Source organism: Lynx canadensis, chromosome C1 (genome assembly GCF_007474595.2).
Source record: "Lynx canadensis isolate LIC74 chromosome C1, mLynCan4.pri.v2, whole genome shotgun sequence".
NCBI classification, from domain to species: domain Eukaryota; kingdom Metazoa; phylum Chordata; class Mammalia; order Carnivora; family Felidae; genus Lynx; species Lynx canadensis.
Genome location: NC_044310.1, coordinates 3686520 through 3704155, shown reverse-complemented (window position 1 = coordinate 3704155; position 17636 = coordinate 3686520). Strand labels below are relative to the sequence as shown.

The 17636-nt window shown below is 57.4% G+C and overlaps 1 protein-coding gene across 1 annotated transcript in view; it reads left to right on the top strand.

Annotated features, from left to right (window-relative positions):
- Window positions 1-17636, top strand: part of NPHP4 (nephrocystin 4) — a 109753-nt gene that overhangs the window by 52870 nt on the left and 39247 nt on the right. The window contains 10 exon segments of the mRNA XM_032594185.1: window positions 2897-3079; window positions 6550-6576; window positions 6578-6689; window positions 13533-13593; window positions 15477-15513; window positions 15515-15557; window positions 15560-15585; window positions 16975-17126; window positions 17274-17382; window positions 17384-17466. Coding sequence (XP_032450076.1) covers window positions 2897-3079; window positions 6550-6576; window positions 6578-6689; window positions 13533-13593; window positions 15477-15513; window positions 15515-15557; window positions 15560-15585; window positions 16975-17126; window positions 17274-17382; window positions 17384-17466 — 833 coding nt within the window.

The following is a 17636-nucleotide window of genomic DNA, read 5'->3' as shown; positions in this document are numbered from 1 at the left end:
GAAATCTTTGCAAAGGAGCGCTCAGTGACTTGCTAACTGTCTCCTCTCGTCGGAGCTGTTGGAGACACGAGCGAGGGAAGCTGGATACGCTGTGCAGAGGAGAGCTCTATCGATCAAGGACTGGGAAACCAAAGGAACCATGAAATTGGAAGATTGCATATCAGAATCACCTAATTTGAAAGATTAAACCACAAGGACTTGCACAAAGAGCATGAAAAGTTGGCCACATATTTCATTTTAGTTTTGATCCCATAATAAACTGGATTTTATAGATGACTGTTTAGAAAAGTAGTCTAGAAATGATTGGGTCTGTGTAGTTTTTATAGTGGCCTTTTTTGCCGGTACATGTATAGTCATTTTTTAAAAATATTTATTTTTTTTTTTTTTTTTTTTTTTTTTTTTAAATTTTTTTTTTCAACGTTTATTTATTTTTGGGACAGAGAGAGACAGAGCATGAACGGGCGAGGGGCAGAGAGAGAGGGGGACACAGAATCGGAAACAGGCTCCAGGCTCTGAGCCATCAGCCCAGAGCCCGACGCGGGGCTCGAACTCACGGACCGCGAGATCGTGACCTGGCTGAAGTCGGACGCTTAACCGACTGCGCCACCCAGGCGCCCCTTAAAAATATTTAAAAAATTTTTAATGTTTATTTCTGAGAGAGACAGAGCGTGCGTGGGGGAGGGGCAGAGAGAGAGGTGGAGACCCAGAATCCAAAGCAGACTCCAGGCTCCGAGCTGTCAGCACAGAGCCTCGAACTCACAAACCGTGAGATCATGACCGAGCTGAAGTCGGACGCCCAACCGACTGAGCCACCCAGGCACCCCAATAATTTGTTTTTAAAGGGCAGTGGATTTATAGTTGCTTGGTGCTGGTTTGTGTCCCTGTCATTGGCTAACGGGATGGGGAGCCGCAGGCATCGTCTTCATGTTCGACACGCATTGGAAGTGTCGCACAGGGTCATGTGCTTCGGCTTCTTGCTTTGCTGGTTCCTTGTACTTCCAGGATGTGAGTGTTTTTCTCGATCTGGCGGGGACCCAAATCCCCGGTCACCCCTGTAGCCAGGGCAGAGGTGGTGGTAGCCCAGCTGTTATCTGAAGTTTGGCTCCGTTAAAGGGTCAGAACGGGCCCCCCTGAAGTGAGGTCGGTCCCCTAACGACGGGGCCTCAAGAAGAGATTAATTCAAGACCAGACGCTGACTCTGGACATTTATCCCCACGTGACTGAGGGAAACAGCAGGAAGGAAGAGCCTCTGGCAAAGGAACAGTCTGGAGAGGACTGACTGAGGAGACGAATGTGCTTCCTTTTCCATGTTGGGTGCCTGTTTGCACCTACGCTCGGCTATGATGTGGCCTCGCTGACTGTCGAGCCATCCGCGTGGGGCTCCAGCCAGAGTCCTTTTGTGCGTGTGTGACCTTGGACCCGAGCGCAGTCGACTCCTGGCCAGGACAAGGGCGCGGCAGCTGACCCGTGTCCAGCAAGTAAGGCGGGGTCCGCTGGAGCCCCAGCCGTTCTGCTGGACGCAGCCCGTGTCAGCGGGCGCCTTGGCTCTCTCTCCTCTCTCTGGGTATGATGTCTCCTTCACCATCACAGATGGGGCGTGGCTTCGGTTCCTTTCCAAGAGTGTGAGGCCCCCTCCATGCAGGCTGTCCACCCTCCCTGTCAACCGTGGCCCGAACCGGGCTGCTGGGTTAGCGCGTGTGGGCTGGTGGTCTAGAGCGTCGGAGGCCCTCGCTCCCTCGGTGCCCAGGGACCACATGGCACCACCGTCCTCATGCCAGACGGGGGCAGATGGCCCTCTGCTGCCTCTGAGGACAGCGTCAGGAGGTGGGGTGCTGTGCTCGTGCTCCAGTTACTGCCCGCCACCTTCGGGGTTTGCTCCTCCCATGTCACCAGCCGGCCTGGAGTCGGGGCATGAGGAGGTGTGGCTGCGGCCCGGGTCTGGACTGTGTCACTGTGACCCTGGTTAGGGCCGCTGTGCTCTTGGGCCGGAAGGGCCCTCCTGGGCTCCCAGTCTGACCTCCTTGCAAGTGTCCCGTGGCCCCTGGTCGAGAATTTGCCTTCCTGGGGTCCCGATGTGCTGCCTCCCAGGGAGCCTGCGGCGTCTGCCTGTCGGGCTCGGTCAGAGCCGGAGTTCCTGACCTTGCCTTCTGCCTTGCATCACTGCCCAGCTGATGAGGGGTTTTCCCACCCGACCGGGGCCTGGAATGTGGTTTTTATTCTTACTTCTCAGTGAATGGATGAAAGTGTGCCATTAAACACTGCTGACTCAAGCCCTCGAACCATATTGGAGAAAATGACTCTTCCCTAATCTTAGGTTTTCCTTAGTGTCCTTACTGCTTTCACTTGGCCAGTGATAGAGAAAGCAGGAGAAGGACCTGGCTGATTTCCCAGGTACACGGAGTCACATGGATGAAACGTGCCATTCATTCTGAGCTGGGACTTAGCTGCAGAAACTGTGTGTAAATAATCCTGATTTGAATTCCCATGTGCGTTCCTCATTATTTTGCAAAGTTTCCTATCACGAACACAAGTGTCATTCCTGGTGTTTTCCTAATGGATTTGTGCAGACGTGGGCGAGGTACAGCCTGTTTACAAACCTGCAGAAAGAGCCTTATGGGACCAGGAAAGGTCAGAAGGATGATGTCGGTCTTTGAAAGAAAAGCCGCCGCTGCTTTGAGCCAGAAAGGGAGACCTGGACGGAGGAGGGTGCTGGTTAGCTTGAGGGGGGCTCCTCAAGGTGGGCGGCTGCTTCCCTGTCCCCCGAGCTTCTGTGTTGTGCTCTCCTCCTGCTACACAGGCCCCTCTTGCACGGTCCCTGCCTGGCGGCCCTGCTCCTGGTGTTTGCCAGCCGGTTTGCTGGTAACTCACACACCGCTGTGCTTTGTCTCCCTTCCAGGCAACGTCGGTCACCTCTCTGTCCAGCGTGGCCTGCATGCACATGGTCCGCTGGGCTGTGTGGAACCCCTTGCCGGAAGCCGGCTCCGGAAAGGTGGTCTTACCCCTGCAGGGTGGGATCCGGCCCAACCCGTCGCACCGTCTGGTCTACAAAGTGCCCCCAGCCTGCATGAGCTCCAAAGAGGTAAATTGTTGAGGTGCTTTTGTAAGTATGAGTCCTGGCTCGTAAGCTTTTAGCAAGCTCGTATGTTTTCAGAACCAGAAGTTGACAGATCTGTTTGTGGATGTGTCATGAGCAGAGTGTCTCGTGTCACGGATGTGCCCTTAAAAGACAGGTGTGACTGCTGAGTCACAGTTGGCTGCGAACTCACTGAGGCTGGTTTCACCTCGGGGCTTATGATGTGCTGTTCACACATCAGTCTCGCAAGGTGGCCTGTGACCCTTATTTGTACATTCTGTGTAACAAGATCCACTTCTGTGCTCTCCGTGTCTTTTTTTTTTTTTTTTTTTAAATGTTTTTTTTGAGGGAGAAACAGACAGAGTGTGAGCAGGGGAGGGGCAGAGAGAGAGGGAGACACAGAATCTGAAGCGGGCTCCAGGCTCCGAGCTGTCAGCACAGAGCCCGACGCGGGGCTCGAACTCACGAACCGTGAGATCGTGACCTGAGCCGAAGTCAGCCGCTTCACCGACTGAGCCACCCAGGCGCCCCTGTCCATGCCTTTTTTATTTTTATTTTTTTATTTTTTTTAAATTTTTTTTAACATTTATTTATTTTTGAGACAGAGACAGACAGAGCATGAACGGGGGAGGGTCAGAGAGAGGGAGACACAGAATCTGAAACAGGCTCCAGGCTCTGAGCTGTCAGCACACAGCCCGATGCGGGGCTCGAACTCACGGACCGCAAGATTATGACCTGAGCCGAAGTCGGACGCCCAGTCAACTGAGCCACCCAGGCGCCCCTGTCCATGCCTTTTTAAAAAGGACTCTTGGAGCGTTTTGCCATGGAGGGGTGGGCTTCAGGGCTGTGGTCGGAGCCGGGCCGTCCGCGTCCAGCCCGGCCCGTCCGTGTGACTTGTCGCTCGTGCCCGCTGGCCCTTGGCTCCCTCCAGCTTTGTGTGGAGGGCAGGCCATAGCAGCAGTTTTGAAAATCCATGTTTGGAACGAAGCTTTCTCTGAACCCCAGTAGAGGAGTCAGGTAAGAGGGGGGGCAGGGCCAGCTGACGTGTGGTTGTTGTGAGGGGTCTCGTCCCCCGCCTCCCCCACCCACCGGCAGCCTCGCAGGGTGGGTGGCAGGGACCTGGGGTGTCACAGACACCGCAGTGACCCCACGGCCCCGGCCGATGGCTGGAGTCTCTCCCGATGCCTGTGTCGAGGAAGGGCTCTCGGTTCTCCGCTCACGTTCCTGAAACGTGTTCTCCTTGTGTCAGTGGTGTGGCCGGGAACCTTTTAGAGCTCAACTGTGTCATTTTTCTTTGGTGAAAGGGCCACTGTGTTATTTCAGCACGCCGTCTGTGTGCTGACTCAGGCGACAAACATCATTTTCTGTGTTGTTATTTATGATGCTTTGGGGACCTGGATGAGGGAGCGGCTGACTGTGCGGCTTTTCTTGTTCCAGGAGCGTCTCATTATGGGCCACATTTTGCTGCATCCCCCCCACGGACTAGTCTGAGCCCTTGTTATAAAATTGCCACTGGAAATCCTGAGGCCATCACCTCTCTCTCCCCCTCTCTCTGTGTGGGTGTATGTATGTGTTTTAAATAAATATTTATTGGATCTAATTTTAGCCTGTCGTGCCACTACGTTTCCTTCACTTTCTACGTGCGTATGTAAGCTGTACTGGGGGGTAAGCGTTTGGAAGTTTCGACTGTCTTGAGGACACAGATACCTCCAGTACTGCCATTTTTTCACAAGGAATATCACTTCTAATTGGCTTTTCTCCACCTTCGCGCTGCTGACATTTTGGGCCTGATAATGCTGTGCTGCGGGGGTGTCCTGCACAGCGGGGACGTTTGTCACCAGCCACTGGCCTCTGCCCTCTAGATGCCAGGAGCGTGCCCCCAGCTGTGAGCACAGTGGCTGCGGACGTCGCCAGATGTCTCCTGGGAGCAGAATTGCACCTGGTAGGACCACTGTGCTAAACACGTGTAACTACCTGACACAGTGGGCCCCAGCTGGGTCACAGCGGCGATTCTGTACCCTCCTCCGCTTCCCTCCCGTGTTTTGTCTTCTACAGCCGTGCTGGCGTCTGGCAGGCAGAGAGCTTGCGGGCTGGTGTGTGCCTAGTCTCCACCCCTACGCCAGGCCACTCTTTATCTTACTCTTCTATTCAGTGAACTTTTTTTTAATTTTTAAATTTTTAAAAATTTGCTTATTTTGAGAGAGAGAGAGAGAGAGAGAGAGATCTCACATGTGTGCGTGTGAGCAGGGGAGGGGCAGAGAGAGAGAGAGAGAGAGAGAGAGAGAGAGAGTCCAAGCAGGCTGTGCGCTGTCAGCACAGAGCCCGATGTGGGGCTTGAACTCACGAAACTGTATGATCGTGACTTGAACCACAACCAAGAATCGGACACTCAACCGACTGAGTTACCCAGGTGCCCCCATTCAGTGAACTGCTATTGAGCACCTGTATACATTCTTGGAAACTATCCCTGATCCCGTGAGCTTACAGTTAAGGGGAAGTGGCAGATACTACTTGGAGGAAAATACAAAGATTGTAAACATCCCATAGTTTTGGACTAAGTAAATCTGAGGGCTTCTGTTATGATTATTTCAGTGTTATTTACCGTGAAGGTAAGAACGGTGTGTTATGTTTTCTTTCCTAAACAACTCTTGTAGTTTTCCTACGAGCAAATTACTGTCTTTTAAAAAAAAACGTCCATCTCCAGAGGGCGGCCACTTCCAACTCTTAGCGGTGACTTCTGGCATTTACTTTGTTTCCAAATATTAATGCTTCTACTTCTATTTCTTAGTTGATTAATTTTAGACGTTATATATTGACCTCCAGTAATGACAGATGAGAACGTTAGCTCTTTGATGCACTCCCGCACTGTTTAAAGAAACCACTCTGTCCTCCCACTTTGTGGCCTCGGATTCAGGGACTATTTCTTGCCAGAAGTGTGCAGCACAGTGAGGTCTGGCCTAGAGGATGGTAAAGGGGACTGGGCAGTATGGATGGGGGGGGGGCCATGAAGAGGGAGGGGCTTGGAAAGCAAGCCCCTAACGTTGCTTAAGAAATGCCGGGTTAACCCTCAGGTGCATGTGCCCGAGTCTGACCCTGAACAGCGTACCAAAGACCTTGAGAACTGACTGTGGCACTCACACTACGCACCAAAATTTAAAAGGTCGGCTTTGCATAGATTCGTTAAAAAACACATTCGAAACTGGGGAGGTGTGATTTCTACTTGTGTAGGGGCCATTCTGTGCTCGTGTGGGCATCTGGGATTTGAATGCTGCTGGACGCTGATCTTTTTCTGCTTGGCAAGTGACTCGATTATGACCTCAGAGCCTGTGGCTTCAGACATCGCTGGTTTTACACGGACTTCGGGCCGGGGGGCTCGCTCCCGGGTCAAGGTGACAGGAAGGGGGGCTCGCTCCCGGGTCGATTCGACACGAAGGCGCGACTAAGGGAGGCGGCTGCCGTTTGCTCTCTCCTCGCAGGTGGAGCAGGTGGCGTCGGGGACGGTCCCAGTTCCAGTACTCGCTGAGCCCCAAGGGACACCTGGACACGCTGCCAGGGCACGGCCACGGCCCGGAGGCGGAGCAACGCCCTCCAGGAAGCCACCCCGCGTCCCCTGCCAGTAAGTGTTTGCAGGGCACTGATTTTGGAGCACACAGAGTGACTCCCGCCTGTTCTCGAGGAGACGTACTTGGGGCCGGTACAATAACGTTCATACCGCGAATCGCCACAGATTGCTGTCATTTGAGCCAGTGGGCTGAGCTTCTGCCTTGATGTGGAGGTGTAGGATTGGACGGTGACAGGGGTTGGCCTGGCGCGGTGTCACCCTGTCACCCGGAGCTCCCTGACCAGAAGCCCGCGGAAGGCTGTGCCGGTGACGCGTAACGGGGCCCTTGGCACGGGGGTCCCCGAGACGCGGGCCCGAGAGCCGGAGCCGCGCTGAGCGCCATGGGCGCGCCTCTGCGTTGTGCTGTTAGCGCGTCGTGGGTTTGCCCTTCTGACGAGGCGCTTCCCACCCGCTTCAAGTCCGAGAGTGGGGCGTCTGCTCTCAGCTCGGGCCTGGGAGGAAGGGAGTGAGGGCTACCAGCAGAGCAGCGTCCTTCCCGTGGGCGGGGACGTGTCCTGCACTGGTGCAGTTGGTGAAGCAGTGACCCGCGGCTGCCGGCCTCGTGTCCGGCCGGCCCAGCACCTGGTGGCCGGGGCCTCTTGGCTTCTGCCTAGGGACGCCCAGGCAGCGTCTGGCTGAGAACCGCACCAGTGGGTGCGAGAGCAGGGCTGATGTCGAGGGAAGTTCGCTCTTGCAGGGCATTGAGCCCCAGCCCGGGGCTTCTAGAGGTCGTGCCCGCTGAAAGAATGTTCTAGATCACAGGAGGCTCGTCTCTTAGAAAGCTGGGAAGTGAACAAATGTGTCGGCCCGCAGAGGGGGCTTAGCCCTTGTCCGTGCTCCTGACAGATGCCCTCCGTGTCACCCTGTCACCGACAAGGCCTGCTGTGATGGCGTCGGGCCTACCCGGTCATCCAGGATGGTGCCTCCCCGAGCAGCGGCCACGATTCCTTGCCGCGGAGCATCACAGCGATGGGCTCTGGGACTGGGAGTGGGCACTTGGGGGGCGGGGGGAGGAGCATCACTCCGCTGCAGAGGTGCAGGTCGCGGTGTCGGGCGGTTTGTTCGACGCCGAGGACGTCCTGGGAACATCTCGTGCCAGGGGCTGTGTGTCCGCCTCTGTGTCTTGCCCGTAAAGCACTCAGCACACGTTTGCAGAGCTGATGATAGACCTGGCTGTGTTCCGGCTCTCGAGTGATGTCCGTCTGTCCGCCTGCCTCCCACACCTCATCCCCTCACCCCTGAGCTCTCTCGTGGTTCGCTTCCTTCCGGGAAGAGTTTCTCCGCGTCGTGACCCCGGAAGCTCTGGGGAATCCCAGCAGAAAGAACCTCCGTTCACACGCTCCATAGAAGTCCTGACCGGGGCCCCTGCTGCGTCCCCTGCCTTTGTCCGCGTGGTTCCCGACTGGCAGCCATCGGTGCTGCTCTCGGAAGAGAGTGTGGAGTCAGGGTGGGGCCAGCAGACGTGTCACCCACGGACCCAAGTCCCCGCTTGGTCCCTGCGCTCTGCCACTTCTGCCGCGGGGCGGCCTCCCAGCTTGGGCCAGCTTTGCCTGCGTTTCGAGATGTTCGAATGAACAGATATCAGCAGTCCTGCCCCTGTTGTGCCATGCGAGGACGGAGACCGGCGGGAGCTGGCCTGTCCCTCGGACCCCAGTCTCTCCAGCTCTCCACACGTAGCCAGGCACAGAGCAGTGCCCATGGGAAGCCAGACACTCCTGGGCTCCAGGCATGTTGTGGAGGTTCAGGGGGGAAGGGGATCCTCCCTCCCCACAGACGCCGCTGGCTTTGGGCTCGAGATGATCATGTTAGTCAGTGGGACGGATATCTTCTCTGGATGCCTGGCTGGGGGTGTGTGCTCCCCGTGCGGGGCTCACCGAGCCCTAGTTGGGCATGCAGGGTTTGCGCCCTCTGAGTTCTTTACTAGGAGAGTTATGGTTCACATCATGGCAGACAGATTGCTGGAAGGATCCAGACCTAGTACAGACGTGTGGTGGCAGTGCCATCCATTCTCCACCACCATCTGGGGACCAGCAGGTCCGCCCGGATGGAACCTGATTGCATTTGGTTTATTTAATTGGGATTTATCGCTGCATTCACGTCACATTGAGAGGATTGCCTTCATCCCAGATTCCAAGCATTTGAAGGCCTGGCCTCCCAGGACCCGACGCAAGAGACTTAAATATCTCTTGTGCTTAAGCGGTGATGGAAACCTTTCCTCCTTCGATATTTTACCAACTTACCCGGTTCTGTGGGAAATCTTGACGACACGCGGCTGTCACGTTAAGTGAGGGACTTTGGCTCTCTGTTATGAATTATCTTTTTTATGTCCTCTGGAGAATTACGAGAGAGCAGAGGCCCACTCATCACCCTCCGGGAGCGAGTGCACGGAGCCACTAGAGGGCACTCGCTCTTGGTTTTTGGAACTTGGAATTTCCCTGACCATATTTTACTTTTGAATGTTCTGGCGGTCTCAGAATGTCCGTGTGTTCGCTTCACGGATTTGAAAAACAGCCGGGTAGAAGGGGTCGTGGGAAACCTGTCCTCATGGTGTTTCCCAGGATACCCTGGGTTGGGTTCTTGCCATGGTTGTGACCCTTTGTGTGTTGGCACCGCAGGGACGTCCTCTCCGACAGGCGGCTCCCTGCCCTGGGTTGTGTCATCAGGGCAGTCATTCAGGAAGGGGCGTTTGAGCTGTCCAGCTGGAGTGACGTGAGCCAGCAGATTTCAAGGGATCCCAGGTGTGCGCTCTGGGGGAGGACGTTAGCGGGTGGCCCAGAGCAGAGGCCTTGGCAAGGGGCAGGTCCCTGCAGTGGCCAGCCCCTGACACTGACCCCGGCCTCAGGCTCTGGGCACCCCTTGGCTCTCACCCACTCCTCTGGGGCCTGGTTTGGTGCACTCGTGGCACCTCCAGCAGCAGGATGGACAGACATTAGACGTGACACCTTGTGGTGCACCCCCTCGTCAGCCCTTGGAGCATGCATCTTCTCCCGTGTCCTCTGTGCTTAGGGACATCTGGGTTGGGGCGTCTCTACCAGGTGCACGCATCTCTCGCACAAAGAACCCCGGCTGCTCCCGCAGGTGCGGGAGCCGCTTCCCAGGTTCTCAGGTGCATGTTGGACCCTGGGCCCTAACTTAGCAGCATTGTGGCAGCTGCTGGCGCAGCAGGACCCTAGGACCCCCGGGTGTGCTCGGGATGCGTGTCCCTCTCTGTCCCTGACTGCCCGGCCTGCCTAAGCAATGGCGGCGGGCTGCGGCGGGGGTGGAGGGGGGCTTGTGCAGCTGTGGGCAGCCCCAGCCCTCCCCCGCAGCACCCCCAGGTGTGCTGGGCCTCCCCAGGCATCCGGTGTGCAGGAAACCCTCGGCCACCCGCGTGCACCCTGGGTGCAGCACCAAGCCCCATAGCCACGCCATCTCTGAGCTGGCTGTCCCTAATCTCTGCAGTTTGTTCATTGTCCCCATTTCCTGTGGTTAGAGTCTCAGGGAGGATGGCTGTTTACCCCCAAATAATTAGGAATGAGGGCCTTTCAAATGGGTTTGCCGTATGAATTCTTGGTGTCTGAATAACCATCAGATACTGGTTATTATCCTTTATTTTCAAGGCTCAGTGAGGAAATCTGTTTTCTCCAGGTCTTTCTTTAAATCACGGTGACACTGTCTTTAGCAGTGTTGACCCTCCTCGGCCATGCTTTTGGTGTCTGCTGTTCTAATCCTGTAATGTTGCCAGACCCTCCCCCCCCACCCCCTGGTCCGAGACCTGAGCTAGTCCATGACTGACCCCTCAGCTGGACATAGGTTGGTTTGTTCCCCTGGACAGCATTTTCCTCTGTGAACACCCCTCATCCGGCCCGCCTGCTGACTCCTTCCCTCAGTTTCCCCCCAGAACGCACAGCGGTGTTTAAGAAAAGCATTCCCGGAAGACAGCTTGCATTTTGGGACAAAGGGCTTGGTGGTACCTGCTGTACGGGCTGGCCCCTGGTTGGGGACGGGCAGGGAGGTGGTGTGCTGTGGGCCCCCCGGCATTTCGGAGAGGCCTCTGCTCCCTCCAGCCTGGAGGAAGCCTCCACGAACGCCTGGTCTTCCATTTGACCCGTGCACTTGTTTGCCTAACTCTCTGTGACCCCTGCCCAGTCCCCTCACCAAAGGCCCGGTCTGTGGAGCGTTGACGTTTCAGATTTGCGTGATCCTGCACACACGTCCCCCAGGCGGAGGAGGTGCCAGGACACAGGTCTTTGCGTGACCCGGGGGTCTGTGTCCACAGTTTGGGGCTTCTAGAAGCCAAACTGACAGAGGGCGGCTTGGATGGGAGCTTCTGTTGACGGTGGTTTTCAGCAAGTGGAGGCTAACCAGTGGGTGGCAAGGTGTCGGGGAAGATGCGTCTTCACTCAGGTGGCCCACCTGCTGTCCTCTGTCTCGGGCGGGTCGGTGGGGATGCTGTCCGCACAGCACTCAGCCCTGGTGGCGGGGGAACCAACCTGGGTAGGCCCTTCCCGCTGTCCTCTGTGCCACCTCCGAGGCCTAGGTGCACGTGGCTTTCCCAGGCTGCGTGGCCCCTGAGCCGCCCAGAGCCCGTGCCGGGCTGCTGGTCCTCTCGGCGTTTCCGTGTTCTTCAGGAGACCAGAGCCCTGTGGCTGCTCAGCCAGATGCTGGTGCTGCTCCCAGAAGGGGCACGTGCGGGCGAGCCTCTGGGGCTAGCAGCCTCCTTTCCGTGGTGTCTCCATCTGCGGGCCGCCTGCCCGCTGCCCGCTGTCGTTGGTTCAGCTGGGAGCGTTTCGGGTTCCGATGGAGATGCAAAGTCGCACCTCGTAATGATTGTTACATTAAATTTTGTTCTTTTTTTTTTTTTTTTTTAGTTGATTTATTTATTTTGAGAGAGAGAAAGCAGGGGAGGGGCGGAGGAGAGTGAGGGAGAGAGTGAGAATCCCAGGCAGGCTCCACGCGCAGCTCAGAGCCCAACACGGGCTCGAACTGACAAACCGTTGAAATCATGACCTGAGCTGAAACCAAGAGTTGGACGCCTAACCAGCTGAGCCGCCCAGGCACCCCGAAGTTCTTTGTAATTTCACCACCGACCTGTGAATGTGCATGCTTACCCTGGCGCATCAAGGGGGAGGTGATAACCTCTCGCCCTCGCACCCCGTTGCATAGATTTCAGTGGCCTTATCTACGCTCCTGCATCCACGGCGCTCTTTTCCAACTTTTCCCCCTTGAACGTGGATGAGATGACACAGGTTGTTTGGGGACTGGCTTTTTCCCACACCATGACCTCTCTGGTCCCCTTTCCACATCAGGACCTCCCCCCGCCCCGGTTGTTACCAGGCCGCACATGTGACCACGGCCGCTCTTCCCCTCCGTGTGTCCATGTTGCGTGCACGTGGCTCTTTCTGATGAGGCCGTCACCACACACGTGCTGCCCGGTGGCTCCCGGCCCCGGCTGTGCCCTGTGCTGGAGCTCAGGCCTCCCATCCTGGGTCCGGCCTTGTGGCCTCAGGGAGCCTCTTGGAGGCACTGAAGTGGCCACGCTCCGGAGGACACGTTGTCTGGCTGTGGCTGGTAGGTGGTCTTGTTTGGGAAGCAACATGGCCAGCGAATCCACCTATTACCGCCCAGAGCATTGGAACAAAAAGTTGGAGCCGGGATGTTTTGTGGTTTTGGTGTGTTTTCGCCAGGCCCTGCCCCCCGGGCGTCCCGGCCCTGGGGTCACCGGCAGGCATCTTTTTAATCTGCCGCCAAAGTCTTCCTTGTGCTGATTTATTCTCTAGGAAGATAAGATTGCATAAGTCCCGATGTAAAGACTTATTACCTCAAGAAACGTAGCGCACAGCACCCAGCTTTGAGAAGGTGGGTGAACAAGGGTGCGTGGAGGGGGTCTTGGACGGCAGGCTCCGGTTTTTCTTAGTGGAGGGCCACGGAGGCGTTTCCTGCAGTTTTATGCTTGTTGCCAAAGTCAGGCTGTGGGGCTTCCCAGGGTCCCCGTTCCGGGTGGGGACAAAAGCAAGACTCGGTGGCTGGACAGTTTCGGGGAGGAGGGTGGCTGAAATGGAGCGGAGGTGCCCTGGCTGGCCGAATCCTCATGTGCATTTGCTTCTGGCGAGGTGACACCTTTCCCCGGAGGCACAGCTTGATCAGTGACTTGCCACGAGCTAGTTTGGGGCACTGAAGTTTCTGGGACTCAAGTGTTTCTAAGTTTCCTGAGGAAGCACCTGCCTTGGCCTGTAGCAAGGGGCAGGCAGGCCACTGACGGGGGTGCCCTCTGGACTCCGAGGTGGATGCAGGTTGGAGCCGGTGGGAGCCTGCCTTGGCATCCCTGAGGTCAAAGGACACACGTGGCCCCTTGCTCTGGGGGCCTCTACCCCTCCCGGTCTCACCACGTCCGCACCTGGAGTGAGCGGGCGTCAGCAGGGCTGGGAGACAGGAAAAGTGGGGTGTTTAGAAGTTCCTTACCCGACGTCAAGTCCACCACACCTGGGAGATGCCAGGCCCGCCGACACGGGACCCAGCTCTTTGAAGTCAGGTGTGTAGTGAGCGGCGGGAAGATGGAAATACCCTGGGCAGGCACGCAAGGACTTTCACGGTCACGAAGCCCACCCTTGGTGAGACCACACGATCGGAGGAGCGCGAGGCCATGCGGAGAAGCTGGAGCCCCAGCGCACCTGCTCAGGCTCCGTCCTCTGCTGTCACCCGCAGAGACGATCCTCACTCTTGCCCAGGCCAAGTCTGCTCCAAAGTGCTGGGCCCCCGGACTCTGCCCAGTAGCTGCTGCCTGGGCCGCTGGGCGGCACCGGTCACAGCCAGGGGGCAGACGGGGCAGGTCCTGGCTGACTCGGGCTCCCTCCCCACCTCCATCTGTTTCCCCCCCAGGCCCACCAGCGCTGCCAGCCCGGGGGCACGCTGCCCCCCAGGACTCGCCCGTGGGACCAGGGTTAAGCCAGGCCCGAGAGGCCTGTTTCAGAATTCCAAATTCAGTTACACGAGGTTCCAGCTACATTTCTCTGCGTCTTGAAGGACAGTGGTGTCCTGCCTGGTGGGCTGGGGCTGGGGAAGGGGAGGGCCGAGGTGCTGCGTCCCGTCCCTGCCCTGCCCCCGCTGTGCCCCACCCTCCTGGCTGCGCGGCTCTCCGTGCATCCGGCGGCCACCAGTGTTATCAGTGATCTGCGGTCAGCCATCAAAGGCACATTGCAATACTTTGAGAAATGACGTCTTTCCCCCGGCAGTTATGTCTAGCGGCTGGAGAGTCTCTCGGGACGAACAGCCTTGGTTGCTTTTCTGAGGCTCCATAGTATGGTCTTTGTCTCCTTCCTCCCCACGTCTCTGCCAGGAGAGGGGCCTGGCAGTGACCAGTGTCCTGGCCAGCGAGGTCATGGCTGCCTGGGGCACCAGCCAGGCCCAGCGGCTGCTGAGCAGCTGGTGCTGGTGGAGACAGGCTGCGGCCGGCAGAGACCGCCCGTCAGCAGACGGCTCTGCGTTTGAGGGTTTCCTGTGTAGGAAGAGAAGGCCCTGCCTTGCTCTGGCCTCTGGAAACCCGAGTGGTTGTGGTGCTCGCCCGCGGTTCCGGCTGCGCCATTTTGTACAGGGCCAGGGTTGGCTTGTTTTCCAGCCAACGTCGTCTGCCAGCAGCACCCTAGGACCTGACTTCCTAGAAAAGTCGAATAATTCGGTATCAGACTGTCCCCACAGAAGCAGTTTTCCTGTATACCATGCAGCTTGTAAACTGGCTCAGTAGTGAGCCTTGTATTTGCCAGAAGACACGTGTGTGGGGACAGCCTCCCAGGCTTCCCTGCTGGCCTGTTCAAGCACTTTCCTTCCAGAAGTTTCCATGTCACCCTAATGTTCGGGACTCACAGGACAGTGCTGTCTGCTTCCAGAGGCAGGAGAGGCTCAAGACAGCTTGTGGGGTCTGAGGGTAGCTGAACAGACCCTGCAGCTCTCCTCTGCCCCCTCGAGGGCTCTGGGGTCCCCTGTTGCACAACGCCCCCACTCGGTCGTATGCCCTCACCACCTCTTCGTGTGTCGAGTCCTTCTGCACCAGCACCTCCTCGGGCCGGCTGTCGCTGTGCGTGACAGAGTCCGGGATTTGAGAGGGGGGTCTCCAGTGGACGGTGGGCCCCCTTGACAGCCGCACTCAGCTTCCGAACGCCTGTGATGTTTACGGAAGGCTAGCCACGTGCCGGGTTCCCTGCCACCCCCCTCCCCGCGGGTTTCTTCGCTTCGTTCCCAGCTGGTCCTGTGATTTAGGTGCTCTCTTCGTCGTACAGACAGGACACCGGAGGGGAAAAAAAAAGGTGTCTGGTGACCTGCCCACGGTCGCGTGATCCTAGTGATGACGTGGGGACTCCATCCCAGCGGTCTGTCTCCAGAGCCCGCCTGGGCCGCCATTGGCAGTCGTTGCCCTCGTGCCAGGCTCATGTCACGGGAGCAAGGTGCTGGGACTCGAAGGGTCTCGAGATGTTCAGTCCCGGCTAGAAGCGAAACCCCCCAGGCTCAGAGACCAGCCCGCCCTGCAGCCCGCGAGTGGCAGAGACCCCTGGCTTCCCCGGCCCTCCCTCTCTCCACTTGCTCTGTTGTTCTAGTAAAGATTTTGTAGCAAACGTTACCATCTGGGAGAGGGCACGGCCCTTGCGCGTCTCACAGCTAAACTGAAGGAAGTCAGGAGCGGTCTTGGGCTCCAGAGCAGCCACCGAGCACGGAAGGTCGCATTCCCACTGCCCTCTATGCCACGCTTACGGGTCTGTGCCAGCGGGGTGGGCGGCGCCGTGACGTGACGGGGGTGCGTCTCAAGTCTCGTCCACGCTTCCTCCCCTTCAGCTCTCTCTCTCCCCAGCTGGCGGCTTCCCCACGGTCCCGCCGCCCGGTGCCGCTCGGCCACGCCGTCGTCCCCGCAACCTGCCGCTCTGAGCCCTCCCCGGCCCAGGCGGTAAGTACGCCCTCCCTTCCTTCCTCCAGGGAGTGGCTCCGAACCCTGACTTCTGCTGAGGCCTCTGGCTTTGCGAGCTGTGCCGGGCCTTGGTGAGGCGGCCGAGACCCTCATGGGCTCTCCGTGATACGGGCATGGTGACGGTCGCGGGGGGGGGGGGGGGGGGGGGGAGGGGGGGAGGGGGAGGGGGGAGGGTGTGTGTGTGGACATGGCTTAACAGTTCTTGCTTCCGGTATTTGCCACCGTTCTGTCTTGCTGACCAAGGAGGCATTAGGTGTGGGAGCTCTTCCTGCCACAGGGCTTAATCAGGCTTTTGCTCCACCTGACCAGACAGAGCTAGACCCCCCTCGGGTCTCTGGGCCTGAAAGAGAAGGACAGTTTTGCCAGAGGTAGAAATAGAGGCCGACCCAAGCCTGCAGCACTCGGGGACACTCTCCTCGCTGTCAGCAGGCTGAAGGAGAAGCAGCGGAACCCGCCGTCCTGGATTCTGGTGCGTTCTGGGCTCAGGCCTGTGCTGCCGCTGACCTTGGGGAGCGCACGTGAAGTCTGATTCCAAAAGTTGGCTGCCGCTCCTGTAAACCGCGTCTTCAGTCCTATACTGGGAGTCTACTGAGGAAAAGTAGTGCCGTTCCCTTATCTATTTGAGACACGCCCAGGACCGTGAAATGCCTTGGTCTAAAGTCTGTCCGGGGCTCGTGTGTTTATGAAAGCCTAAATCTCTTAGTGTTGACAGCTGAGATGTGTGAGAGTCCTCCCTGGTTTGTGGTGTTCCTTTGAGCTGGAACGGAAAGCTGGGGAAGCAGGCTCGAAGGAGAGTATTTCGGTCCCCAGACAAGCTCTTCATTTAGACACGCCTTCTACTCTGGAGGGATCATGGGAGGTGGGATAACAGGGATGACTAGAATACCCCGGTGACATGGGATGAGAGGAAGGTCTGCACGCGCCAGCCGGGGGCTGGGGACCAGTGTGTCTTGCGGTTTGAAGGAGGGCTTGTTTTTTCTGTTCTATAAATGTGGTTTTTATGTTAATTGACCTTCTCAGACAGCACATCTCTCCCATGGTACCTGTTCATAAAACTGATGCTACCTTTCTCGTTGCTTCCCGACTCACACAAAATACGAGATGCCCAGATAAACCCGAGTTTCAGATAAACGGTGACTTTTTAGTATAAGTCAGTCGTGGATATTTCACGGGACGTACTTACATTATACCGAGATTATTCATTGTTTACCTGATGTTAAAAGGCAGCTGGGCCTCCTGTGTTTTCATTTGCCGAAGCTGGCAGTCCGACAGAGGTGGTTCGTTCCGTGAACCCCCACACCCCAGCAATCCTTGGTTCTTACAGGCTGGGATCCTGGCTGGCCTCACCCGGGCCCACACTTTGCTCAGCAGGGGCTCCCCTTGGAGGGCAGGATCTGTCACCTGGAAGCCGAGCTGAGCCAGGCGTCCTTGGTCCTGGGAGCATCTGTTGCCGAACACTTGCAGGAGCTGCCTTTCACACCGGTGCACGTCCCGATTGTCGCGGGCGTCCAGGCCAGGAGGTGAGGGGCGGCCGTGGGAGGGCCCGGTGTGTGCTGTGACGTGAAGACGGACCCTGAACGACAGGCTGTCCCCAAGAGGTGGGCCACAGGTCCTGCCCCTCCCTGTCTCTTTCCTGGAGGCCGGCTGCGGGGGTCTTTCTGTTTCAGCTCTGGAAGTAAGCTCTCGCGGGCCTCGATGGTGCTCCTGCAGGCCTCCGGCTTTCCTGAGATTCTGGATGCCAATAAGCAACCAGCCGAGACTGTAAATCCCGCAGACCCCCGTGCAATTCAACCCTCAGAAGGAAGAAGCCGATTGTCTACAAGGCAACGAAATAGTACTGCAGTTTCTTGCCTTTAGCAGGTACGTTCTTAAGTGTTCTGTGTTCCTCTTTCTGGCTCTCGCTTTCCTTGCGTTGAAGAAACACCTCTGTGTGGTTCTGAGCTGGGAGAACCCTCCATGCTGAGATCTTACCGGACCTAAGGACGCTGTCTGTTTTTATTTTCATCTCACTACGACCCCCACTCAGCCAT